This window comes from Lagopus leucura, unplaced genomic scaffold (assembly GCF_019238085.1).
Source record: "Lagopus leucura isolate 7727_CA_CO unplaced genomic scaffold, USGS_WTPT01 Super-Scaffold_1, whole genome shotgun sequence".
NCBI lineage: Eukaryota > Metazoa > Chordata > Aves > Galliformes > Phasianidae > Lagopus > Lagopus leucura.
This window is the reverse complement of record NW_024962250.1, coordinates 26858879-26868573: the sequence shown is the minus strand read 5'-3', so window position 1 is coordinate 26868573 and position 9695 is coordinate 26858879. Positions and strand designations below refer to the sequence as shown.

At 46.0% G+C, this 9695-nt stretch overlaps 1 protein-coding gene across 1 annotated transcript; it reads right to left on the bottom strand.

The window, feature by feature from the left end:
• Nucleotides 1-1356: 1356 nt before the first annotated feature.
• On the bottom strand, nucleotides 1357-9419 carry PSMC1 (proteasome 26S subunit, ATPase 1). Its single transcript, XM_042873381.1, has 11 exons — nucleotides 9371-9419; nucleotides 8885-8938; nucleotides 8311-8407; nucleotides 7776-7900; nucleotides 6972-7157; nucleotides 6635-6763; nucleotides 5657-5753; nucleotides 5317-5506; nucleotides 3993-4144; nucleotides 2391-2545; nucleotides 1357-1631 (listed from the first exon to the last, which is right to left on the bottom strand). The coding sequence occupies exons 1-11, from the start codon at nucleotides 9371-9373 to the stop codon at nucleotides 1497-1499; spliced, it is 1323 nt and encodes a 440-aa protein (XP_042729315.1). The 5' UTR covers nucleotides 9374-9419; the 3' UTR covers nucleotides 1357-1496.
• Between the last annotated feature and the right edge of the window lie 276 nt (nucleotides 9420-9695).

Genomic DNA, 9695 nt, shown 5'->3' with positions numbered 1-9695 from the left:
AAAGAAGAAAGGAACTCACCTAACTGGAGAGGAGGCTCTCTGTCCGTTCAGCAATCCTCCACCAGCAGCAGCCAAAGTACAAGAGCTGTTCCCCTTCCAGTAGGTGGCCCTTACATGAGCCCAGGGTTTCTCCCTGGTTCCACCCCTCCTGGTCACATGGGGAGCACATGTATGAACAATTTGCCTGTGCTCCTTGAGGCCACAGCCCTTCACCAGGTGCTCAGCCACCAGCTGAAGCTAACAGTGCCCCTGAAGTCTGTTATTTTTAAATTCAACACTTCTCTCATATACCAAGGAGTCCTGAAATGGAGGTAGGAATTATTTTGTGCACCAAATCAAAACTTGTGGATGTTTAACTTGTTTCTGCTCTCCCATCAGAGAAGAATGCCACTTCCTCTGAAGTTCTGGGAAGGGGGAGAAGGGCAGCACAGCTGTGCTTCTGTTTATTTTTCAGTCACCTTTTTCTTCCATGCATTCTCCCTCTCAGGGGTCCTGTTCCTCCTTAGCACGGTTCTTCCTGGTGCACTGCTCATGCTGCTCACTCACTGGAGCCCCTGAAGTTAAGTCCCGCCTTCAATTCAGACATGCTATAATTTTTTCTGTGCTTTATTACTTTAATCTTTTTTTTTCCTTGAGTTCCAAAATATTGGATAAAGAGGCAGAAATTCTGCTGCAAAAGGTAGGCATTAAGTTTTTCAAACATATGCGGCTTCTTCAGCTACTCTCATGGCATTCAGTGTACAAGAAGGCAGTTCTAGATTTAGCACAACACAGTGCAGCTTCCCTTCTCAGCTGCACCATCCCCTCCGTGGTGGTTGTTTCCAGCACTAACAACCACGTTCCCCCTTCCTCCTCCCAATCCCGCCCCCCTCCCCCCCAAAATAAAAAGTACAGCCTTGTTTACCACAGGTTATAAAGCCCCTGAGCTCCACAAGCCATGATGAGGCCAGCTGTCACAATAAAAAAGTGCTTGCCTAACAACTCTCTGGCTTCTCATTCCCAGTGAGACACACCTCAGGTTCACAAGAATGGGTAACACAACTTTTTGCCTTCCTTTTTCCCCCCCTTTCTCTACAGCTGAAAACAACTCTATTTCAGGGTTCCTCTTGTCCACATGCATACATCTCCAGTCATACATAGGGTTAGTTTTTAGCAATAAATCACATAATTGTAACATGAAAAACCAATAGCTCTTGGCCTTGCTGCTGCCATTGTTGTCACAGCACTGCAACACTTCATGTGTAACCTCATTTCTGTTACCGGCCGCGTTTTGCACCCACAGAAAGTTTCCACAGCAAAGACTGTGTTCTGTATACTGAACAACTGTGTCAGTAACTCCTCTTGCCTCCAAAGTACTTCCATTCAAATAAATGTTTTATTGAGAAACAAACCGCCAGGCTTTATAACCTCAAGAACGAGCGTTAGCTGGACTATGTGGTTTTACATGAGACTGTCATCCCAACCAGAGTTCCCAATAGTCCCTGAACAGACAAGACTTAAAGATACAGTCCCTCTGGGGTTCCCTCCTGCTTCTTATAGAGAACGTTCTCTTTAGACTTTTTGAAGTCTTCATTTGTTACTTTCATTCGCCGTTCTCTCAAAGCCATCAACCCAGCTTCTGTACAAATTGCCTGCAACAGAGAAAGCCAAACAAGTTACTGGCTCTGCAGCCCTTCAAACAACACCCTGGAAGACAGTTTGAGCTACATGAAAATTCAGCTGAGTTTGTAGTATTGGAAGATTGACAGCACAATTTAAATGCTTCCATTTTGGATATGAGTCAGTAGCTCCAAAGAAGCACATAAAACAATGTGGACAAAGTTAGAGGTCTTTCTGTGAGGTAAAGCATCCATGGCAAACGAAAGGCAGCGCTGTAATAATACCATTTCCCTCCTCCCCAGGAACAGCTCTCAGCAGTGGGCTGTTCTATTTCACAAGAGGTGACTCTAACAAGAGCCCTGTTCACTTCACATACAGGAGCTGCTTGTCTCAACCTTCCTCATCTATGACTGCATTTTTACCTGCTTGTAATGTTGTCCTAAAAATGCTTCTTATCCTGTATTATCTTAAAGTAATGATTAACAGCATCTTGGATGCTTCTGCAAGATTCCACTTCTAATTTCCACTTTGCTTCTTACAGAATTTCATATTCAGCTACCACAGGTATGTATTTCTATCAGCACAAGCTGCCTGACAATGACCTATTTGGTAACAGTTTCCCATTTGTCAAGCTGAGTATGGGGCACTCAGAGGAGGTATTTTAGAGCGATCCAAATGACCCCTGGGGATGTTACCAGAGGAAAGAGGAAAGTTTCAACATACAAAGTTCTGGGATACAGTACTCATGGGATTCATGTTTTGAACTGTAGCCGGCGGTGACAAACACCCACCTTAATGTCTGCACCACTGAGGTCATCTTTTGCCATAATCAGCTCGTCCAAAGTCACATCATCTGCCAATGTCATCCTGCTGGTGTGAATCTGAAAGATTCGTTTCTTGGTCTTCTCATCAGGCAGAGGGAACTCTATTTTCCTGTCGATACGCCCTGCGCAAAAGAAAAATTCACTCTTAGGGCTTTTCTTTTTGCACGCAGCTACTGGAAATAGAGCCAGAAGAACATCTCAAATTTGGACTGAAAGCAACAATCTTCACGCCAGTATCAATCACGTTTTATAGAAGAAACTGATCAGTTATGAAGAACCCTTAAACTGAACTGAAGAAAGAAAGCTCTGCATAAGAAATTCTGCTGGAAGTTCCTACCGGATGTTTCCTTTTTGTCAGTTGGGACTTGAGATGTTCCAGCTCCCATGGTTCCAACTTTGTAAGCATACTTGTCAAAGGTATCTTCCATCTCCACACCGTGCCTGTTTTTCTCTACCTTTACGTTATCTTTTCTGAAAGCAGTCAATGGCGCCAGATGCAGCGCACCAGACAAACCCACACAATGGTAAATGAGTTTACCAGGCTGCTGGAAGTGCCATGGCTGCTCAAGCGACAGTAATAATTTAAATAGATGGTACAGCATGGAAATTCCCTTCCAGTTAGCTTCACATTACCCTATAGCTTGTCTTTCAACATCAGTATAGTATTTTCTGCTCTGTACTCACACAACTGTTCTTGACATGAAGGGTAAGGCCACGATGGTGACAAAAACTTTTTAAAAAAGCACAGAACAGCACCTCAGCAGGTGTTTTTTCTGAACTCCTTGGGTCCATATGGAGCACTGACTGCACAGAGGCATTCTCTAACAAATTCAACTTGAATTATATTTGTTCTCTATCTTACCTCTGCTACCCAAGAAGAAAAGTATCTTCATACCCTCAAGTAGTTGAGATTTACTTAAGAATGCTACCAGGAGGCTTGCTTAGTTCACTCCTTGCATTGCTTTTTTACTTCTGATTTAACAGACCCAAATGCTCTCAATGCAGGTTGTGTTCTGGTACATTTTTACTGGCCATCTGAAAGTACAACCTGAGTCTTTTTGAGCAACACGTAATACATACATCAAAATACGATGTTATTTCTCTTTCATTCATCCCCCAGGCAGCAGAGTATGGCAGGAAGCAGACTGGTTTCCTTGCATTGAAATCTCACTGTCCACGTTCAAAGTTCTCATCTAATAACCTCAATTGGTACTGCCCTACCTTCCCAGCTGCTGCAGATATAAACAAATCTATGATTCTAAATGTATGTACTCCCCATTATTTAGCCTTCTTAACAATTTCTTAAAAAGTACCTGTGCCATCTTAATACAAAGGAAGAATATTTGAGTCATTTATACATAAAGACAAGTTAATGCAATTCTGCCTCCATTTTTTCCTCGCATTTAGAAAGTTGTGAATGGGGTCTGCTTTTAACAGACACATTAACACAGCTGAAGTGATGGTTAAAGGCAAAGCACTGACATGCATTCTTGTGACCAGCCCACGTGTCTGATGAGCTACAAGACCTTTCACAAGAGCAGTGCCCTAAACAGACCAGAATCCCCTTACCTGGCCTAATTAAAGCCGGATCCAGAGTTTCTATTCGGTTTGTGGCCATGATGACTTTAACGTCCCCACGAGAGTCGAAGCCATCCAGCTGGTTCAGCAGCTCCAGCATTGTACGCTGGATCTCCCTCTCACCCCCAGAATTTGAGTCGTACCTTTGAGAGAACAATACAGTCAGAAGAAGCATTATGCCAACTTCAGAACACACTTCACTGATCTGCCACAAATTAACAAACAAAATGGCCTCTAAAAAACCCAACAACCTATGCCGTAATGGGTTATATGTTAAAACAGTTTTCCTGTGCTTTCTTGGGGGGTTACCCATAGAAAGCAAAAGGCAGGTTTTCAGATCTAGTTATGACGTAGCAAATGAACAAAAACATAACAGAAAAAAACCCTAATTCTTAACAGGCAGCGTGCCAGCTTGACAGAAAACAAAGCCTGCCACTTGCCTTCTTCATTTCTAAATTTCAGAGGTTTTCCCTCATGCACACAGATGCCAAGGGATGCATTTTGGTGCCTTCTGGTTCAGTCACTGCCCTTTGCAAATACGTGACCAAGTGATCCATATCCAAAAAAGCCTCACTTGTGTTTGTGAGCAAGTCTGAAGCAACAAAAACATTTCTGAAGAATTCTGAGTGCTTGCCATCAGTCCCATCTGTTCTACATATGCTGAAATACACGAGGCAGAAGCTCCCTTCTACTGGAGACTGATGCTGCTAACTGCAGTAATACATATGAGCACCACTTCATTTACTTGAAGAAAAGCACTTGACTGCTTTAAAGACTATTTAAATTGGATGGCTCCAAGCAGCCTAAGGAATTTTGAAGGTAATACAACTTAGCTACAGGCTGAAGGATACCTTAATGCGGCATGAGCAATGCTGATCAAATTCCACACCCATGACATTACATGGTGTTACTTATCATACAATATTCTAAACCCTTACTGTAATAAGTAGCTACCTATCTGGAGAGATACCCAACACGTGGACACGCTCTGTGTTACATGTGCTGCTATGCAGGTGAACCACTGCAGCCAGTTACTGTATTTGGGTATGCACTGAAAGCACAGCACGTTAGCTTACACAGTGACTCTTCCAGTTTAAGGCATCCTGTGATGGTACCAAGTAGCAAAAGAAAAGAGGTCAGATCTCTGCCCATATCTATTTAATATGAAAAAGTTGTGGTGTACTTCAGTATCAAAGAAGTCATTTGAATTTTAACTCGTAAAACAAGTTGCCTGTGCCAAAGGCATTACTGTGGAAATGGTGACCAGAATTCAGACTGGATTTGGCTGTGGCTGCAGAAGCAGAGGGACACGCACCTCTTTGTACCGATGGCATCGATCTCATCAATGAAGACAATGGACGGCGCGTGCTCCTCAGCCACGCGGAACAGCTCGCGCACCAGCTTTGGGCCGTCGCCCAGGTACTTCTGGATGAGCTCTGAACCAACAACTCTCAGGAAGGTTGCCGACGTTTGGTTTGCGACTGCTTTGGCCAGTAAGGTTTTACCTGTTTTTAATTGCAAAAAAGTTTGTAATTAGTCTGCAGGCAGGAAAAAAAAGCAAACGTATGAAATCAGTGACAGACTTGGCAGTGGTTTAATACTAAGCAAGTGCAATTTATTTAACTAGGGCTAGCTCAGCACGGTGCTACACATACCTGTGCCAGGGGGGCCGTACAGAATGACTCCTTTGGGTGGCTTTATACCCATCTCTTCATAGTACTCAGGGTGGGTGAGGGGAAGCTCCACAGACTCCTACATCAAGAGAAAAACAAGCCGTGTTTTCAAACAGTGAGCACCCGACAGAAGAACTCTGTGGAGTTCTTAATACAAGTAAGAAAGGCAAAAAGAACTGAAGTAAATGGAAGACAAGCCTTGAAAAACACACATCTCAGATGTTTGCAATTCTAAGAACTATTCTACCCTAAAGCAGCTCTTTCTATTGCTTCTTTTCCACATGACAGGCTGAAACAGTGAGTGTTCCCTTCCTCCAACCTCAGGCATCACACTGAGTCTGGAAGTCAGCAGACTGGCTCCCAAACACTTATGGGAGCCCCTCACAAACTGGAGGGCCCTTCATTAAAGTACGCTTCCCAGATGAGCTACCCGATACCACAGATGAATACTTGAAGAGCATTTGTTGACTCTGAATGCCAATCCAAAGTGAAAGAGCTGAGTTTTTACAGATTTCAGCCTGAGCTCTGCTGGTAGGAAAACAAAAACCCACTAATCCCCACCAATAAACAAACAAAAAACCTTCCAAACCCTTACATTACATGACATCTGCACTTCCTAGAATTTAAACCACATCTTGCAACTCTGAATAACTTTACAAGACACACGCTGTAAAACAATAAGTAACCAAAAAAAATTATGAGCTCAGCGCTCTGTAGATTCCACAGCAACTGTGGAAGGTTTCTGCCTACACAGTTTGTGAATGGAGATACTATTAACAACTTAGAAGACCTTCTAGGTCCAAGTGCCTGCCTAGTGAAACCAAATTGAGAAATGCAGGAGCAAGATGCAAAACAACTCCACATGAACAGCAGGTGGTTCTGCTGTTACTCTTTAATACTCTTGTCATCATGGCTAAGTGTAGAGCTTACTTAGCAGCAGAAGTTAGCACACATGATTACCTTAATTTCCTGAATCTGGTTGTCAAGGCCACCAATGTCAGCATATGTTTCTTGAGGAGCTTTCTCAACTTTCATCACAGTAACTAAAGGATCTGTGTCATCCATCAGGACTCCGATCACAGCATGAACCTAATTCCAGCATGAAGAGTTGTCAGAAAGCAAGCGGCGCTATGAACACCAGAACGAGCCTAAACTCAGTGCCCATATGTTTAGGTGTATGAAATAAACAGCATTAATCTCAGATCGTGCGATCCTGCGACTCTCGGAACAGATGCCAGTTAAAAATAGCAGAGCTTGTGCTACTTTTTTTCATCTCACTTAACTTCATGTGACTCACCTTATGATTCAGCAAAACAGAGCAGCCTGGCTCTAGCAAATCCTTGTCCACAAAAGACAGAATACTGACGTAGTGTTCTGATCCCACTGACGTGGACACGATGGCATGGTTGTCATCAATGATCTCCTCCAAGGTACCCACAGACATTGGTGTTCCCCTCAGATCGTCCACCTTTGATCTTTCTTCCTGCCGTCAAGAATTCAAGAAACAACTCAGGAACACAGGCAGGAACATTACTGCTGGGTGGCCCAGAATCTGTGTGTTAACTTCAGATAAAGTACTGCGCAGTCGTATGTTGGCAGCACATTCTAAGGATTCACTGTTTCTCCATTTTATAAGCATTTAAAGTCATCTTAGTGTTAGACAACATTAACTCAGCAGTTTACACCAGAAAGAACAGAAGCTGCTTTTGCTACTTTTGTGTTACTGCCCCAAAAGGCACAGAACCATAGGCCAGTAACAAAACTGGCTATTTTAGTTCTATGGACACTACTATAAGGATGAGCACAAGAAGAATTCTTCCTTTCTCTGTTGTACTTGGAAAGACTACTAAGAAGCCAAAAATTGCTGCTGCCTCATCTGTAATAACCCATGCTTGGACTAAAAGCATTAAAGCCCTCAATCAAAATCCTGCTTTCTGAAAGCTAGTTGATGTTTAGTGAAAAATTTTAATGCACACAGTATGTGTTGACTTTTTGTTTGGGTTGACTTTCACAGTCATGACACTTCATTTCTATTGCCTTTGTGTGAAATAGTTTAAATGACAGCAGTCATCTTAGTATTAGCATTTTGCTCAAAGCTCACCTCTTGTTTTTCTTCCAAAGGTTTCATTTGTTCTTGATTTCTGATAAATTCTTCCTCCATTAGCAGGTAATCTTTAATCCTCTCCAATTTCAGCAGTTTGAGTCTGCACTGCGTGTGAGGAGTCACTGTAATCAAAGCAGAAGCACGGCATTTCAGCCTAAGTATGACATGCTATCAACTATTCATTAGTTCATCAGGAGAATTCCTGCTTTAGGTTCTGATGATACCTTCTACACAGACAGCAATCACTAAGATAAAAATCACCATGTAAATCTTGTCCCAATTCTCGAACAAAACCATCTTTTAAAATGATGTCTCCTCTCTTTTTCTCCTCATTTTGAAGTCTCTCTTTTTCTCTTACACAGGAATGCACAGAACTCATCCTGTATAACAACCGCCTTACCTTCTATTTTAAATTCATTAGAAATAGAACAATGCTTGGCCCTGCAGTGCATGCATTTGTGCTTTGCGCCCTGCCTGCAGCCAGAAGGGCAGCGCAGGCAGCCCACAGGGCCCAGGTAGGCTGAGCGCTTACCCAGGGGCAGCTTGCTGGCAGCATCTGGTCCCTTTGTCTTCTTCTTCTTCTTCCCCACTCTGGTTGGAACCGGAGGTTCATATTTCTTCTTCTTGTCCTTATGTGCAGAGGGAATTCCAACAAAAAAATGTAAAAAGTCAATATATGAGCAATGAAAAGAAAACAGAGATGCGAGGTACACAGGCTGACAATTTGCGGAATGGCTGCAGACCAAAGCCGCCTCTTTCACGATACAGAGAGACAAGCCCAGAAATAGGATCGCTCTTATTTTAAAGGGGATTTTAAAAGAGCTTCTCACGCTCAGTGTAAGTCCCTGCCATTTTTCATTGAATACAAAACACAGGGGGCTGGAACCCGAACTACACCACACGAGAGAAGCACGAGGCCCGACACTTTGGACACATCCTCATCCCTGCACGATCTGCTGGCCGTGCAGCTCACAGCCGCCCGCTGTGCTCCACGAGCAACGCAGTGCCAAGCGGCGCAGGGCCGGCGGCCCCGGGCACCTCCGGGCACCTCCAAAGCCGAGGCGGCACAGGAAGGCCGGCTCGGCCCGGCACACCGCTCCGCGCACCTTGTCGTCCTTCTTGCCACCGCCGGGTCCGTGGCCGCCACTCTGACTTTGACCCTGAAAGAGAAAAAGCACAGCCGCCGCGTGAACACGCCAGCGCTACGAGCTCGGCACCTCACGACAGCTCCACGGGAGCGGCGCTCAGACCCCTCCCCCCGATACGGAACGCAGCGCCGCCGAACGCCGGCGATCACCGCGGGCTGCGGGGATAACGGGCTGCGCCGCCGTGCCGGCCATCTCCTCGAGATCGGCCCCCGAGCCTCCCGCCCCGCAGCCCGCCCGGACCCGCGGATTCCGTGTCTCGCCCCACACCCCTCTCGGGCGGTGACTCGGCAAAACGCGGCGCGGGAGCGGAGGGTTGCAGAGCGTTCCAGAGCGTCCCTGCGCGGCACCGCGCTCTCCCGAACTTCCCCGCGCGCTCCCGCCGCCCGCCGCCCGCCGCCCCCTGCCCGCAGCGCCCCGCCAGCCCCGGGCCGCGCCGCCGCTCACCATCGCTTCCGCGCCGCACCGGAACCGCCGCGCCGGACGGGACGCGGCGGTGACGTCACTACGGCGCGCGGCACGGAACAAGCGCGAGGGGCGGGCGGCTACGCCCCCTGGCGGCTGCGCCCCACCGCCGTGTGCCGCAGCGACGGTTCCTAACAGAGCCGATTTTTACGCTCGCGCTAATCCTGAATTCGTCAGAGCCTGCGCTGCCGGCGGCGCCCAGTTCACCGACTGCTGCGCTGCCGTGGTCCTTGCAGGAGCTGCAGCTTTTCTGCTGAGGAAATCTTTCCCGCTGCCCATAAGCTGGCGTGGGACGAGCAGAAATCGC